General features: G+C 43.9%; 1 protein-coding gene across 1 annotated transcript in view; it reads right to left on the bottom strand.

Moving 5' to 3' along the window:
* The window catches only part of LOC109881128 (adenylate cyclase type 2), a 76,766-nt gene that overhangs the window by 8,561 nt on the left and 49,947 nt on the right, over window positions 1-18,258 (bottom strand). Inside the window, exons 16-20 of the mRNA XM_031789255.1 lie at window positions 17,886-18,027; window positions 17,803-17,810; window positions 17,589-17,705; window positions 11,312-11,496; window positions 5,347-5,431 (exon numbers count right to left, since the gene is read on the bottom strand). Coding sequence (XP_031645115.1) covers window positions 5,347-5,431; window positions 11,312-11,496; window positions 17,589-17,705; window positions 17,803-17,810; window positions 17,886-18,027 — 537 coding nt within the window. The remainder of the gene's footprint in view (window positions 1-5,346; window positions 5,432-11,311; window positions 11,497-17,588; window positions 17,706-17,802; window positions 17,811-17,885; window positions 18,028-18,258) is intronic.

The raw sequence follows: 18,258 nt of genomic DNA, 5'->3' as shown, positions 1-18,258 counted from the left end.
TTCTTCATTACCTCATGTTTACAGCCAGATGCTGCAAGGGAGGACAATTTAACACCTTCAGAAAGGATTTAAAATAAAGAAACAGGCAAAAAAAAGTAAACTTGTTTAAAATACAGCTAACCAAATACTGCAATTAAATTAGACATGTGCGTCATCCCCAAACACAGCCCCTACCCTTCTGGTGACTATAACCCAGTTTTACAACAGGCGGAACTGTATGGGCCAACTCTTGTCCACTGGGGATGTTATATTTGGGTACACAAGACTCTCCAGGACATCTGAATCTGAACAGCTGTGATGGATGGTACCCCAGAGCAGTGGCATAGGCAGAAATCTGTTGATGCCAGGGAAAGCAAAATTCCATTCCATTATCATGAAAGCCTACCCTGTACCTTACACAGCAAATTCTCCAGTGTCAAATTGAACACTGGTCCAGTGTCTATACGTGTCCACACTTTTGAGTGTTAAATTAATACTGTTCTTAGTGCTGATGATGTTACACTTTGTCAGTGTTAGGGAATTAAGTGTTATGCAATAGTACCTCATATATTATTTTAACACCAGGAAGTACATATAGTTTACACCAATGGTGTTATGCAATAGTACCTCATATATTATTTTAACACCAGGAAGTACATATAGTTTACACCAATGGTGCTATGCAAAAACACCTTATAAAGTTTTTATTTTAATTTGACCCCCTTTTCTCCCCAATTTTGTGGTATCCAATTGTTAGTAGTTACTATCTTGTCTCATCGCTACAACTCCCGTACAGGCTCAGGAGAGACGAAAGTCGAAAGCCATGCTTCCTCCGAAACACAACCCAACCAAGCCGCACTGCTTCTTAACACAGCGCGCATCCAACCTAGAAGCCAGCCGCACCAATGTGTCGGAGGAAACACCATGCACCTGGCGACCTGGTAGGCGCGCACTGCCCCCGGCCCGCCACAGGAGTCGCTAGTGCGCGATGAGACAAGGATATCCCTACCGGCCAAACCCTCCCTAACCCGGATGATGCTAGACCAATTGTGCGTCGCCCCACGGATCTCCCGGTCGTGGCCGGCTGCGACAGAGCCTGGGCGCAAACCCAGAGTCTCTGGTGGCACAGCTAGCACTGCGATGCAGTGCCCTAGACCACTACACCACCCGGGATGAAAGTATTTTTAACACTAGTGTATAAAACATTTGGAACACCTTCCGAATATTGAGTTGTACCTGCCTCTTTTGCCCTTAGAACAGCCTCAATTCGTCAGGGCATGGACTCTACAAGGTGTCGAAAGCTGGCCCATGTTGACTCCAATGCTTCCCACAGTTGTGTCAAGTTGGCTGGATGTCCTTTGGTGGTGGACCATTTTTGATACACAAGGGAAACTGTTGAGTGTGAAAAACCCAGCAGTGCTTCAGTTTCTGACACACTCAAACCGGTGCGCCTGGCACCTACTACCATACCCCATTTAAAGGCACTTAAATATTTTGTCTTGGCCATTCAACCTCGAAATGGCACACATACACAATTCATGTCTCAATTGTCTCAAGGCTTAAACATCTTCTCTAGAGTCTATTGCTGCACCGGTGCGTAAATCTAAGTAACATAACACAAAAAAATCCCCATCAAAATCTCTAAGGTTTTAAGCTATAGATATCTGTGTTGGGAAGTGGCCAAGCTACAGCAGTGTTTGTCAGACCATGAGACATCCCGAAAATTGCTCTTCTCATGAAAATGTCTGACCTCCAAACTAATATGACCACTCTATGGAAAGATGAGATGCTCGTGAACAAGATGGTGGTCTACAGCCCCTACAAGCCCCACGGAACCGTTAATGTGCCAACTTTTGTTTGTAGCACCTGAACTGTTTTGGCCACAAACTAATGTGACCCCACTGTGGATAGGCGTGATTCTCACAAATACGAGGAGGTTCTCCATTTTGCTCGATGACTCCCAGCAGTGTCACGGAACTCATCTGAAGATAACTGGTACCAGTTGAAAAAAATAATGGAAGTATGGCGGTAGTTTTAAGAATGAACCTGTCTCATCTCCTTCATCAACATGAATTGAAGTGACAATAAAACCTAATTTAGTATTTTTAACCATTACACCAAGAGGTTTGTATCTCTTGACAAGGTCACTCAGTGTTGGGTTAAGGACATTACAATAATATTTAAAGTCTTTATCGCCACATGCTCTTATATAAGCGTCTATAAAGACTTCGGAACCGGCAGCAGACATGCTCAAACTTGTAGTTTTTCCTATTTTATTAGGATCCCCAATTAGACTCTTCCTGGGGTCTAAACGGGAAACAAAACACACTAGATGAAATACATAATATAATATAATATAATAACATAATATACATAATTGACATAATATACAGTGCCTTTGTTAAGTATTCAGACCACTTGACTTTTTCCACATTTTATTACGTTACAGCCTTATTCTAAAATTGATTAAATTGTTTTTTCCCCTCATCAATCTACACATGATACCCCATATAATGACAAAGCAAAAACAGTTTTTTAGAAATGTTTTCAAATTGATAAAAAATATAAAGATATTGAAATATCACATTTACTTAAGTATTATTTACTCAAAACTTTGTTGAAGCACATTTGGCAGCGATTACAGTCTTCTTGGGTTTGACGCTACAAGCTTGGCACACCTGTATTTGGGGTGTTTCTCCCATTCTTCTCTGCGGATCCTCTCAAGCTCTGTCAGGTTGGATGGGAACGTTGCTGCACAGCTATTTTCAGGTGTCTTGAGAGATGTTCGTTCGGGTTCAAGTTTGCGTTCTGCCTGGGCCACTCAAGGACATTCAGAGCCTGCTGTTTTGTCTTGACTGTGTGCATAGGGTCGTTGTCCTGTTGGAAGGTGAACCTTTGCCGCAGTCTGAGGTCCTGAGTGCTCTGAAACAGGTTTTCATCAAGGATCTCTCTGTATTTTGCCATCTTTGCCACGATCCTGACTAGTCTCTCAGTCCCTGGCGCTGAAATACTTCCCCACAGAATGATGCTGCCAGTGGTGGGAAAAGTACCCAATTGTCGTACTTGAGTAAAAGTAAAGATACCTTAATATAAAATGACTCAAGTAAAATTGAAAGTCACCCAGTAAAATTCTACTTGAGTAAAAGTCTAAAAGTATTTGGTGTTAAATATACTTAAGTATCAAAAGTAAAGGTTAAAGTACAAATTATTTATAAAAAAAACATATTAAGCATACCAAACGGCACAATTTTCTTGTTTTTTAAATTTAAGGATAGCCTGTGGCACACTCCAACACTCAGACCTAATTTACAAACAAAGCATTTGTGTTTAGTGAGTCCGCCAGATCAGAGGCAGTACGGATGACCAGGGATGTTGTCTTGATAAGTGTGTGAATTGAACCATTTTCTGTCCTGCTAAGCATTCAAAATGCAACAAGTACTTTTGGGTGTCAGGGGAAACGTATGGAGCAAAAAGTACATTATTTTCTTTAGGACAGACACCCCAAAAAATACTTAGTAAGTAGTAGTTTAAAGTATTTTTTACTTAAGTACTTTACACCACTGGATGCTACCGGAGGGATGGTGCCAGGTTTCCTCCAGACATGATGCTTGGCATTCAGGCCAAAGAGTTCAATCTTGGTTTCATCAGACCAGAGAATCTTGTTTCTCATGGTCGGAGAGTCTTTATGTGCCTTTGGCAAACCCTAAGCAGCTGTCATGTGCCTTTTACTGAGGAGTGGCTTCCGTCTGGCCACTTTACCATAAAGGCCGGAATGGTGGAGTGCTGCAAAGAGGATTGTCCTTCTGGAAGGTTCTCCCGTCTCCACAGAGGAACTTTAGAGCTCTGTCAGAGTGACCATTTGGTTTTTGGTCACCTCCCTGACCAAGGCCCTTCTCCCCTGATTGCTCAGTTTGGCCGAGCGGCCAGCTCTACGAAGAGTCTTGGTGGTTCTAAATTTCTTCCATTTAAGAATGATGGAGGCCACTGTGTTCTTGGAGACCTTCAATGCTGCACACATTTTTTGTTACCCTTCCCCAGATCCGTGGCTCGACACAATCCTGTCTCGGCGCACTATGGACAATTCCTTCGACCTCGTGGCTTGGTTTTTGCTCTGACATGCACTGTCAACTGGGGGACCATATAGACAGGTGTGTGCCTTTCCAAATCATGTCCAATCAATTGAATTTACCAGGTGGACTTCAATCAAGTTGTAGAAACATCTCAAGGAAAATCAATGGAAACAGGATGTACATGAGCTCAATTTCGAGTCTTATAGAAAAGGGTCTAAATACTTATGGTAAATGAGGTATTTCTAAACACTTGTTTACGCTGCAACTCCTTAATGGGCTCGGGAGCATGTCCCGACTGGCCGCCTACTTCTTAACACACTGCTCGCTCAACCCAGAAGTCAGCCACACGAATGTGTCGGAGGAAACACTGTTCAACTGACGACTGAAGTCAGCTTGCAGGCGCCCGGCCCACCACAAGGAGTCACTAGAGCGTAATGAGCCAAGGAAAGCCTCCCCTGCCAAACCTATCTCAAAACCGGACGGTGCCGACCTTTGGGGCTCCCGGTCACAGCCAGCTGTGAGATCGAACCCTAGGATGTAGTGCCTTAGACCGTTGCACCACTACGGACCCATCTCTTGTTTCTGCCTCATGCTTCAGAAACAGAAGATAGCTCAATACAATGCAAAATATATGAAAATGGCTGTATCTTTTCACTTTAATTAACATAACCATAGACCACTTAAACTCCACTGACAGGTGGCCAAAAATACATAATTGAAATCCATGCAGCTACTAAACCACACCCCAATATGATTTCCCAGTGTGCCTTGCCTTTTCGAATGAATTGTAGATTTATAACCCATGAATGTATTTGTTAGTGACAGAGACATGGTTGTTGAATTTGTTATTTTAAAATGTTCAGTTCTGTGGATTTCAGCGAGTGAGTTCCTGCTGTAGGCTAATGTTATCATTAAAATGAAACTGTTCATGACAATACATTACGTATATCATAAGGCCTTACTTTGATGGTCATGTTTTACCCCAACACATTGGTGTTAGGAACCTACTAGTTTACAGGCCACATCAGGCCTGCAAGTTACATTATGCTGGCTTGAAAATGATCTGTTATTCCTATTGACCCACCCAGGCCGACCCATGCCGCAAAGAAGAAACAGTACAACAACCCCCCCCCCTCCTCCTCCTCTCTCGCTATCTCTCTCTGTCTTCCATCTGTGTAAACTACTGAATTCTATTTTCACCTGCCACCACTGAAGCAGGCAGAAGTCAGTTGTTACATAGTAGGTACATAGCTATTACATAGTCACTACATGGTTATTCCATAGCTATAACAGGTACCTGTCGTGCTAACACCAGTAGAGTGATGAAGAAGATGAAGAGAGAAACAGAACCCATCGTCTTCAGATCCTTTAGAATGCCTGGCCTGAGGAGAGAGGGATGAGTAGAGAGAGAAAAAGAGATGAAAGAAAGAAAGAACAACAACAAAAGAATTAGTCTGTCCCCAGCTGAAAGCTCAACTTTCTATAGATGTAATAACTTGATGGGTCTCAGGAGTGAATTTCCTCCTCTGTTCTCCCCCCCCCTCTCTCTCTTTCGCTCCCTCTTTCTTTAACTGTTCCTCATATCAGAAAAATCAATTCCACTCTATCAACACAAAAACCCAATATCATAGAACGTCAGTCATGATTGCAGCAACAATTACCCCGGCAAAAAAGTTATATTCCATAGCGACAACTTTTGATTGACAGTTGAGAGGAATATTGCTTTGACAGACATTCCCTAATAAGTTCTTGCCTATTATTACACCGATCACAGAGAGGGAAGGAACAGTGTTAAAGAGATTCTCCGGTACTTTTGTATACGTAGACAGTAGTTCTGAAAGTAGCGCTCACAATTGCACACTATGTCACATATGTGCAGATATGTGCACCACATCATTGCTCTCTTTCTCCCTCTGCTGTGTGTGCAGGATAGCCTCTTACTAGCTGTCACTCATATGGCAAGGGGCTGAAGCTCATTGGTTGAACTCTAATTGCTAGGGGGCTGACTGGCATTGGGCAACAATGGTGCAGCACAGGTTCTAGAAAAATGGTTGCTTTCAAACTAGGGATTTCATGGCTAATTGAGGTAAGACAGTAATTCTGCTCATAAAGTATGCATATATATACTACGCATTGACACATCCAGCCAATAGCGGGAGGTTTAAAAAATGTATGTGTGCGCACAGCAAAATCAATGGTGTACATTTAACGCAGAAAGTGTCAAATGTACACTATTTTCAGTGACGTAGTATATACAGTCCCCCTGAGCTGGTGTTAAAATAACACTTTTGAAATGGTTAAAGATTGAACTCTATTGCAGTGTTCCCCTTTTAAATTAACTTGCTTGTGATGTTTGCATAACTCTACTGTAGAGTGATACACAACACCTAGAGTGTAAAACATAACACTTGGACTCACTTTGCTTAGTGCGGACGCTGTTACACTTTCCCAGTGAAGGAAATTAACACCTGTAGTGTTACAGGAATTTTTGGGTGTTGTTTTAACTCTGTATGGTGTAAAGTCTAATATGCGTATTTCCCAGTGTGCCTTTATTTCAGAGTGAATTGCTGAGTTACCACCCATGACTGTATTTGTTAGTGACGGAGACTTTCCTTTTAAAAGGCCTGTGGCTTTCTTCAAGTAGGTACCTAGAAGAATGCCATAATTAAAATTGAATGATATGACAATACATATATCATAAGGCCTTACTTTGATGGCCTAGTTTTACCCTAACACAGTGGTGTTAGGAAACTCCTGGTTTACAGGCCATATCAGGCCTGCAACTCATATTATGCTCGCTTTCAAAGTGATGTGTAATTACTATTGGAATCCAGCCAGATATCCAACAGATAGAATGACTGTCAGGGTTAGGAAAGTTGTTCAAAAAGACACCTAAACCATTCAAGAGGTTAATCTGGAACCATTTCAGCTATGGATGCAATGTTATTGGTGTGCGCATGTGTGCTTCAGTGCTAATTTCGTCAACTAAAATAGTGATATTTTCAGTGTCAATTGAGGAGACTGACTAAATAGATGCAGAAACGTAAAAAAAAAAGTTTTTATTTGAGTTGACGAAAATGAGACGAGACTAAATTATCTCTGTGACTAAAATCTGAGTAGTAAGAGGACTGGACAGTTTTTGGAGAGATTGAGATATTTTCAGTGTTATTTGCAATTTGGCAGTGTGGTGGCACAACAGCGGTCTAAGGCACTGCGTCACAGTGCTAGAGGCATCACTACAGACCTGGGTTCAATCCCAGGCTGTATCACAACCGGCCGTGATCGGGAGTCTCATAGAGCGGCACACAATTGGCCCAGCATCGTCCGGGTTAGGGGAGGGTTTGACCAGGGTGGCTGTACTTGGCTCATCACGCTCTAGCGACTCCTTTGTGGTGGGCAGGCGCCTGCAGGCTGACCTCGGTCGTCAGTTGAACGGTATATCTTCCGACACATTGCTGCAGCTGACTCCCAGGTTAAGCGAGCGGGTGTTAATAAGAAGCACGTTTTTTGGGGGTCACGTTTCGGTGGACACTTGACTGGACCTTCGCCTCCCGAGCCCGTTGGGGAGTTACAGCGATGAGACAAGATCGAAATTGGGGAGAAAAACGGGGTATAATACAAAAAAGGGCCAATGTTTTGACCCATTTTATTGTGTAGATTCAAGAAAGACTGAATTCAACATTTCCACAGAAGAAGACAGTGTTTACACCCAGAAGTTGATGGGGAAAAATACCTCTGACCTCAAGAGACATCATCTTTCTGTTGTATATAAATTATCAGAAATTTGCCTGTGACCTTTTCCTCTATGCAGATGATTCTGCTCTGTTGGTTTCCCACAAAGACTAAATGTGGTTGAGAAAGCCCTCAGTGATGCATTTCTGAATGTTCGGGTCCAAAGTGAAACAGGAAATCCCCTGATTTTAAGGTGGTAGTAGGTGACATAGTAGTCACAGCAAAATACTGTCAATTATCTTGGTTGTGTGCTAGATAACCATCTGACAGGTGAGAGCATGGCAAACAACGTTATCTCCAAAGTAAAGCATAAAATTTGGTTTCTGTCAAGAACCTACAAATATCTGGATAAGAACGCAATGGGGGACATTGGCTGGGGCTCTTGTTCAGCACCACTTTGACAATGTGTGCTCTTCCTGGTACAATAGACGTCTCAGAACAAATTAGTCAGGATTATTCTTAAACTTCCAGCAATTACACATCTTGACCATTCCCCCTTTGAAAGCCTTAGATGGCTCAAAGTCGAGGAGAGAGTCTTCACGTCAACAGTGAAGAGGTGACTTCGGGATGCTCGCCAATAAAAATAAAACATTAAGATGGGCAAAAGAACAGACACTGGACAGAGGAACTCTGCCTAGAAGGCCAGCATCCCAGAGTCAACTCTTCACCGTTGACGTTGAGACTGGTGTTTGCTGGTACTATTTAATGAAGCTGCCAGTTGAGGACTTGTGAAGCATCTGTTTCTCAAAGAGGCGTCTGTTTCTCAAACTAGACACTCTAATGTACTTGTCCTCTTGCTCAGTTGTGCACCGGGGCCTCCCACTCCTCTTTCTTTTCTGGTTAGGGCCAGTTTGTGCTGTTCTCTGAAGGGAGTAGTACAAAGCGTTGTACGAGATCTTCAGTTTCTTGCCAATTTCTCATATGGAATAGCCTTCATTTCTCAGAACAAGAATAGACTGACGAGCTTCCGAAGAAAGTCCTTTGTTTCTGCCCATTTTGAGCCTGTAATTGAACCCACAAATGCTGATGCTCCAGATACTCAACTTGTCTAAAGAAGGGCAGTTTTATTGCTTCTTTAATCAGAACAACAGTTTTCAGCTGTGATAACATAAGTAAAAAAAGGGTTTCCTAATTATCAATTAGCCTTTTAAAATTATAAACGTGGATTAACTAACACAACGTGCCATTGGAACACAGGAGTGATGGTTGCTGATAATGGGCCTCTGTTTGCCTATGTAGATATTCCATAAAAAATCTGCTGTTTCCAGCTAGAATAGTCATTTACAACATGAACAATGTCTACACTGTATTTCTGATCAATTTGATGTTATTTTAATGTACAAAAAATGTGCTTTTCTTTCAAAAACCAGGACACTTCTGACCCAAAACTTTTGAGTGTATATAACTACTTTGACTTGGTACAGGATAACCACAACTATTCCATTAGGAGAGAAACTCACGCTGTTCCTTTTAGATTTAAAAGTGGTATGGGGAAAGAAACATTTTTATACTATTCTTCCAAAGAATTTGAAATGTATAACCTCTAAAAGTAGTTTCATGCTAAATAGTAGCATGTCTCCAAAGTGAGTCGTAAGACTCTAGTGCAAGGGTGAGAAGAAAATGCCCGGGATAGCATATGGTCTGCCTTTTGGTGCCTATTGTGTATCATATTGTGATTGTCTTGTATATATTATGGATTGATTGTTTTATATGTTCAAGATTGATTTATATATTAGGGGTATGTGAGACAAGGGAGATGCACAGTGAGGGGGAAAAGGTATTTGATCCCCTGATGATTTTATACGTTTGCCCACTGACAAAGAAATGATCCGTCTATAATTTTAGTGGTAGGTTTATTTGAACAGTGAGAGACAGACTAAAAACAAAAAAATGCAGAAAAACGCATGTCAAAAATGTTATGTTAATAGATTGATAATGCTAGATAGTAGTGTGCTGCAACCTATCAGACCACTACTTATACTTAAGACACAACTTTGATCAAAAAATATATCTACAGTATTTCAAGGGGAAGGGCTCCAGATTGCAATTATTTAGTACTATTTTGCAAACCTTTCACTTGGCTGTGCAGGTAAAATTTCTAATTGCTCATTCAAACGTTTCAAAACATCCTATTTTTGGGGTTGCTAAGACCATGATTTGGTCAAACAGTAAAGTGCATTATCGTCATGATTCCTGTAATGAAAGTGTCTGTCCAGCCCCTGGGCCTGTTCCACAGGGACCTGCTGCTGTTGAGCGAGCCACTTCATGTGCTCTTTGGGAGAGAGAAAAAATGCATAACATTTCAAAATCCAATTGCGGGAAATTACATAGCTTTGGGAGAAGCTAATGTTGTTCTCAGCTTTCTGTGGGTATACTTTTTATTTGTCATCCCTTAATATTGAGGTCAACAGCAATTATTTGACAACTGAGATATTTGATATGGTTATAAGCATATCAAAGCACGCGAAATGCGCAATTGCCCATCGGCCATTGCGAGGGCACAGGGTAGGAGGGCTACAACTGAAAATCTTTCTAGGGCATTACTTTTAATGTTAATTAATACATGACTACTAGCAGTGGGTGTTATAGTTAGCGTTAGCAATCCAGCTAATGTGTTTTGAGTTTTCACTTCCTCATGTGGTGTATGAGCCCAAAAATAGAGCACATATAAGATGTAGTCAAAATCATCTCTATTGAACAAAACATTTCAGAAAATTCTAGAGACCTATTTTAACAGTAAAATATAAAACCAATAGCCTATTCTCAACTCACAATTTATGACAATCACTGGATTAGGTTGCACATCAACATATATTGAATCATGCATTCCTGCTTAGACATGTTAGATGAACAAAAGTACTTATTGAATAGCTTACCATCTTAGTGTTCTATTACACAGTCTGAAGCACAGTTAATTACTTTATAAGGTGAATTATAACACCGCAGATAAAAATAGGTGCGACCAAATCACGGGCTGGTGCCACTGAAACAGTTGGTGGTGCTAGACAACATGTTAGACTGGAGGTTTTGATCTGCTGCAGAGTATTATGTTCTTCTGTCAATTTGGCCGTTGGGAAGACAATAATGTGATAGGATTTTATGCAGAAAAATATGTTGACAGGACAAGGCTATGTATGTTTGTACACATAGAAGTCAGTGATTTATGTTTAGTATAGGTTCATGAGGCAATACAAATGTGATGTGACTAAAATATGACTAAAATGAAAGGGCATTTAGTTGACAAAAATGGCCCACTGTTTTCGTCATTTTGACAATAACTAGAATAAATCATTATTCAAATTATATTTTTGTCAAAATGACTAAGACTAGACTATTTAAATCTAAAAAAAGAGTGCCAAAATGAACACTGGTGTGCTTGCTCATCTCTCTACCCTACACACCTCCACAGTCATTCCCTAAAGGCTGTGTGTCTCTGGCTTCTACCCTATGTTTAACACCAGGGTTTTCATAAAAGGAATGCTGTCTCTCTAACCTGTTATCTCTCCGTGTGTGTGTGTGTGTGTGTGTACCTGTCCAGTGTCTGTGTGCTGTAGAGTGCAGTACTGTAGCCGTCCAGCAGGGGCGCATGTGTCTGGAGGATGATGATGTTGTAGATCACCATGGCAACTAACATTACAACCATCTTCAGCTCATAGTTGATCCTCAGGAACACAGAACACGACACCAGACCCAGGATACAACAGTAGATAAAATACTACAGAGAGAGAGAGAGAGAGAGAGAGAGAGAGAGAGAGAGAGAGGATGTGGGAGGGGGAGAGAGAAGAGAGAAGAGAGGGAGAAAGAGGAGGGGGAAAGAAGGATAAGTGAAGTCGATAAAAAACTCTCAGAGAGATGTTATATTTCATCTTTTGAGATGATATAGAAAGATGGAGAGAGTCAAACTGCAGACTATTTTCCACTTAATGAATAGCAAGCCATAACAACAGTTCCTCACAAAAATGTCCAGTCAACATTTCCCTCAAAACTATAATGGACATCGTATATTGTGTCCTATAAAAAGGGAATATTGCTCTTTATGTGCTCAGTATCACGTCACTGAATGGTCTTTGGCTAGGGAGTATTATGGTCCGTTAGGGGAGAGCTGGGCCAACACAGGGCAATGGGAGGGTAGGTAGGTAGGTAGGGAGGTAGGGAGGTAGGGAGGTAGGGAGGAAGGGAGGGAGGGAGGTAGGAAGGGAGGTAGGTAGGGAGGTAGGGAGGAAGGGAGGGAGGTAGGTAGGTAGGTAGGGAGATAGGGAGGGAGGGAGGTAGGTAGGTAGGCAGATAGAGAGGTAGGGAGGGAGGGAGGGAGGGAGGGAGGGAGGGAGGGAGGGAGGGAGGGAGGGAGGGAGGGAGGGAGGGAGGGAGGTAGGTAGGTAGGTAGGTAGGTAGGTAGGTAGGTAGGTAGGTAGGTAGGTAGGGAGGTAGGGAGGTAGGGAGGAAGGGAGGGAGGTAGGTAGGGAGGAAGGGAGGTAGGGAGATAGAGAGGTAGGGAGGGAGGGAGGGAGGGAGGGAGGGAGGGAGGGAGGGAGGGAGGGAGGGAGGGAGGGAGGGAGGAGGGAGGGAGGGAGGGAGGGAGGGAGGGAGGGAGGGAGGGAGGGAGGTAGGTAGGTAGGTAGGTAGGTAGGTAGGGAGGTAGGGAGGTAGGGAGGAAGGGAGGGAGGTAGGTAGGGAGGAAGGGAGGTAGGGAGGGAGGTAGGGAGGTAGGGAGATAGAGAGGTAGGGAGGGAGGGAGGTAGGTAGGTAGGTAGGTAGGTAGGTAGGTAGGTAGGGAGGTAGGTAGGTAGGGAGGTAGGGAGGAAGGGAGGGAGGTAGGTAGGTAGGTAGGGAGATAGGGAGGGAGGGAGGTAGGTAGGCAGATAGAGAGGTAGGGAGGGAGGGAGGGAGGGAGGGAGGGAGGGAGGGAGGGAGGTAGGTAGGTAGGGAGGTAGGGAGGTAGGGAGGAAGGGAGGGAGGTAGGTAGGGAGGAAGGGAGGTAGGGAGGGAGGTAGGGAGGTAGGGAGATAGAGAGGTAGGGAGGGAGGGAGGTAGGTAGGTAGGGAGATAGAGAGGTAGGGGGGAGGGAGATAGAGAGGTAGGGAGATAGAGAGGTAGGGAGGGAGGTAGGTAGGGAGATAGAGAGGTAGGGAGGTAGGTAGGTAGGGAGATAGAGAGGTAGGGAGGGAGGTAGGTAGGTAGGGAGATAGAGAGGTAGGGAGGGAGGGAGGTAGGTAGGGAGATAGAGAGGTAGGGAGGGAGGTAGGTAGGTAGGTAGGGAGGTAGGGAGGGAGGGAGGGAGGGAGGGAGGGAGGGAGGGAGGGAGGGAGGGAGGGAGGGAGGGAGAAGAAACAGCAATTAAGAGGGAAAGAAAGAAAGAATGGAAGAAAGGAAGACTAACTGAGCCTGTGGAGAGCAGTGAATCAGGACTAGCTATTACTGGCTGACTTATAGAGGCCGCGACGCAGTAGGGTAAACATCATTACATTTAGAAGATAGGAGACATGGGTCCGGGCTATTAGCAAAGAGAGGTGTGTATGTGGAAAGAAAAGAGAGAAAGAAATAGTACTAATGCAGATAATAGAGGGAATTGGCTCCCAGCCAAGACTAATGGCAAAGAGAGGTGTGTGTGAATGAAGGCTTAGCCTGAACTAGAAGTGGGGGCCACATTAAATCAGATTGGCTACAGGGTCACATGTATCAGACATGTGAAAAGTAGAAAACCACAATTATTCAAAAGAAATGGGTCTATAAGAACGTCTATTTACAAAATCGTGGGATAAGATTGAGGTGTTGGACACTATGGAGGAGGGTAATGATGTGTAAAATGTTACTGTTAACTATTGAATAAACTTGTACACAGAACATGAATAATAAGAAGGAAAAGATCTGAAAGATGGTACAATGGACTGGGTCGGTTCATTCATTTTTAAAATTTAGTTTATGAGTTCCTTGAGGCGTAAAACATCAGTAATAAGCTTACTGAGCCCTAGTCACCAAGGCGGCTCTCTGGTGCTGATAACAAACACTATGTCAATACTCAATCTCAGGAGGACAGAGTTTTTTGTTTCTAACAGACAGAGATCATCTTGCCTCAGACGTAGCTAGGAGCGAGTGAATATGTGTGAAGTGTGCAAAGCAAGGCAGGAAGCCTAGAGCTGTCGTGCGAGTAATTCAAATGCAATTGCGTGAAAAACACAGTTGCTACAGCACACCAGATGCAAGCCAACCTCCCATGAACTTCAACTACTTTGGACTCCTGGGATGAAGGAGAGGAGACAAGGAGAGGAGACATGGAGAGGAGACATGGAGAGGAGACTTCAGACTACTATTGTCAACAGCCAGGCCACTTCTAGATCCCTCTGTGTCACAATGACACATTGATAGTAGCATAGTGTCTCTCTGTTCTCTGTCATTTCTTGTAAGTCCACTGTGAAAAAAGTCTACAGACACACGCAAACGCATGCACGCGCACACACACACACACACACACACACACACACACACACACACACACACACACACACACACACACACACACACACACACACACACACACACACACACACACACACACACAGATTGATTGTGATTGATGTAATGCAACGTTTATTGATAGACAATGTTAACAAACATTCCTTTTGTGGCCCTGGTTAAAGACGTGATAAAAACAGAAAGCTAGCGACGAACACTATAACTTCATGAAATACAGTACACTACAGAACCATGGAATAAAGCAAGTTTTTCACCAGAAGTATCCAAAATATTTGAAACCCAGGTCTGACCCAAAGTAGATGTCAGTAGCGTAGCCAGACATTTGTTGGTGGGTGGGGGTTGTAGAAATGTACATGGGCCCAATAAAAACAGCTTATTTCCTGCAATTCTACACATTTTGCCATGAGGCTGAGAGAGAAATGTACAGCTTTATAGCAAATTAAAGCAAAAATATAGGTGTGTTGACTGTGATAAATGCACTGGGTTATGAGCTGTCTTGTTTGCTAAATGAACTAATGAAGTAAGCAGTGGCATGGAGCATATAGAAGCACAGTGACGTATCCCACAGGGCACAGACATCAATTTAACGTCTATTCCACATTGGTTCAACATAATTTAATTGAAGTGACATGGAAACAATGTTGATTCAACCAGTGTGTGCCCAGTGGGATGCTTCAATGCGGTTATATTTATGGCTTATTGGCAGTGTGGCTTTCAGTTATTTTGGCCATCCATCTTATGAGAGTGAATGCCATTCCAGTTCTTCTGAATGCCGTTCCAGTTCTTCTGAATGCCGTTCCAGTTCTTCTGAATGCCGTACCAGTTCTTCTGAATGCCGTACCAGTTCTTCTGAATGCCGTTCCAGTTCTTCTGAATGCCGTTTCAGTTCTTCTGAATGCCATTTCAGTTCTTCTGAATGCCATTCCAGTTCTTCTGAATGCCATTCCAGTGCACCGCTTACTATGAATTCTATCTGATGTCGTCCCCAAAGGGACCGCACATACATACACCAACCAGAAGCCACACTGATCATCCACACTGAGCTTTAGGCTATAACTACTGCTTTCAAGGAGCGAGACACTAATCCGGATGCATATAAGAAATCCCGCTCTGTCTGACCTCTGACAAGCCATCAAATAGCAACGCATCAATACAGGGCTAAGATCGAGTCCTATAAAGCCGGCTCTGATGCTCAACGGATGTGGCAGGGCTTGAAAACTATAACAGATTACAAAGCGAAACCCAGCCGTGAGCTGCCCAGTGATGCGAGTCTAATAGAAAAGCTAAATGCCTTCTACACTCGCCTCGAGGCAAGCAACACTGAACCAGTTGTTCCGGATGACTGTGTGATCTTGCTCTCCATAGCCAATGTGAGTAAGACCTTTAAACAGGTTAACATTCGCAAGGCTGCGGAGCAGACGGAAAACCAGGACACGTACTAAGAGTACACACTGACCAGCTGGCAAGTGTCTTCACTGACATTGTCAACCTATTCCTGGTCTGTAATAGTAACTTGTTTCAGGCAGACCACCATAGTCCTAGTGCCCAAGAATGCCAAAGTAGCCTGTCTAAATGACTAGCATAGTAGTACTATAGCCATGAAATGCTTTAAAAAGGCTGGTCATGGCTCACGTATCAACGCCATCCTCCCAGACACCCTAGAACCACACTTCTCACACTGCCCCAACAGATCCACAGATGACGCAATCTCTATTGCACTGCCCTCACCCACAAAAGGAATACCTATATAAGAATTGACTAATTGACTACAGCTGAGCATTCAACACCATAGTCCTTCCAAGCTCATCACCAAGCTCAGGACCCTGGGACTGAACACATCCCTCTGAAACTGGTTCCTGGACATCCTGATGGGCCTCCCCCAGGCAGTGATGGTAGGCAACAACAACATCCACCACACTGATCATCAACACACACAGGGGCCCCTCTGGGATGTGTGCTTAGTCCCCTCCTGTACTCCCTGTCCACCCACGACTGCCTCGCCTCCCATGAATCTAACACCATCATCGTTAAGTTTGTTGACGACACAACAGTGGTAGGACTGATCACTGATGACGAAGCAGCCAATAGGGAGGAGTCAATAGGAAGCAGTGTGGTGCCAGGACAAAACCTCTCCCTTAACGTCAGCAAGACAAAGGAGCTGATCGTAGACCACAGGAAATGGAGGGGTGAGCACGCCCCCCATGGGGCTGTAGAGGAGCGGGTCGAAGCTCCACATAACTAAAGAATGAACATGGTCCACACACACCCACACAGTTGTGAAAAGTGTACAACAGTGCCTTTTTCCCCTCAGGAGACTGAAAAGATTTGGCATGGGCCCTCAGATCCTCAAAACGTTCTGCAGCTGCACCATTGAGAGCATCTTGAGTGGCCGCATCACCACTTGGTACGGCCACTGCAAGGCACCCGACCGCAAGGCGCTACAGAGGGCGGTGAGTACGGCCCAGTACATCACTGGGTCCTAGCTCACTGCCATCCAGGGCTTCTATACCAGTTGATGTCGGAGGAAGGCCTCCAGCTATCCAAGCCATAGACTGTTCTCTCTACTACTACACAACAAGCTGTACCAGTGTCTGGGGAAACAACAGGACCCTGAACAGCTTCTACCCCCAAGCCAAAAGACTGCTAAACAAGGCTGCTAAATAACTAATCAAATGGCTACCTAGACTAACTGCATTGATCATTTGTTTAACTAATTCTCCTGCACAGAATCTATGCACACACACAGGACACTACAGACACACTCACACATACTTACACCCCAACAAACACACACACAGGACACTACAGACACACTCACACATACTTACACCCCAACAAACACACACACAGGACACTACAGACACACTCACACATACTTACACCCCAACAAACACACACACAGGACACTACAGACACAATCACATATACTTACACCCCAACAAACCACACACACAGGACACTACAGACACACTCACACATTCACACACCCCTACAAACCAAACACACACACATTGCATACGGCCACACACACATAACACACGCACACTGATGCCACACACACACACACACACACACACACACACACACACACACACACACACACACACACACACACACACACACACACACACACACACACACACTGCTGCTACTGGTCTATTATCTATCCTGTTGGCTAGTCACTTTACCCATGCCTTTATTTACAGTGCATAGCTACCTTAATTACCTCATACCCCTGTACATTGACTTGGTACACCCTGTAAATATCCATGTTATATTTATTCCTTATTGTCATTTGAATTTTTTCTGTGCCTACTCTGGCACAGATGTACTCACAGGCAGGTAGAACTTATTCCCATCCGTGAGGTGGGTGGGGCTGTGGGAGCTGAGCATGCTGTCATTGGTCAGGTTCATGGTAGGGGGTGTGGTCAGAACCACATCTTCCAGGAAGAACTGGAAAGAAGTTTAGAGGAGATGAGAAAGACAAGGGGAGAAGAGAAGTTATACTAGGCTTTATTCCAGTGTGATCATTTTGATGGCTGTAATTGGCAGTTTTGCCTGAAAAACATCCTCCACACACGTACACACACACACACAAGATCAACCAATAAAATCAGTAAATTGGTTCCTCACCATGTTGAAAAACAGCCATGACAAGTATAACAGCGGTGGTTGTCATGGTGAGGACCAATCGGAGCCAGGGTTTGTTGGCGATGATGATGCGTGAGGAAGTAGGGAGCCAGGGGAGTGAGCACCACGATCCTTTACCTCCCTGCTGATGAGAGAGAGAGAGAGACGAGAGAGAGAGAGAGAGAGAGAGAGGAGGGAGGGAGGGAGGGAGGGAGGGACAGAGAGACAAGCAGGGGACAGAATAAATGAGATTCAGATAAGAATAGTGAGAAAAGCTTTAAACAGAGAGAGCGAGAGACAGAGACACAGACAGAGAGTGAGAAAGTGGAGAGCTATGGGACAGTTCACTATTGCCGGATAGTGCAACGTGAGGAGA

Source organism: Oncorhynchus kisutch, linkage group LG14 (assembly GCF_002021735.2).
Source record: "Oncorhynchus kisutch isolate 150728-3 linkage group LG14, Okis_V2, whole genome shotgun sequence".
In the NCBI taxonomy this organism is placed as follows: Eukaryota; Metazoa; Chordata; class Actinopteri; order Salmoniformes; family Salmonidae; genus Oncorhynchus; species Oncorhynchus kisutch.
This window is presented reverse-complemented; position numbering and strand designations above follow the sequence as displayed.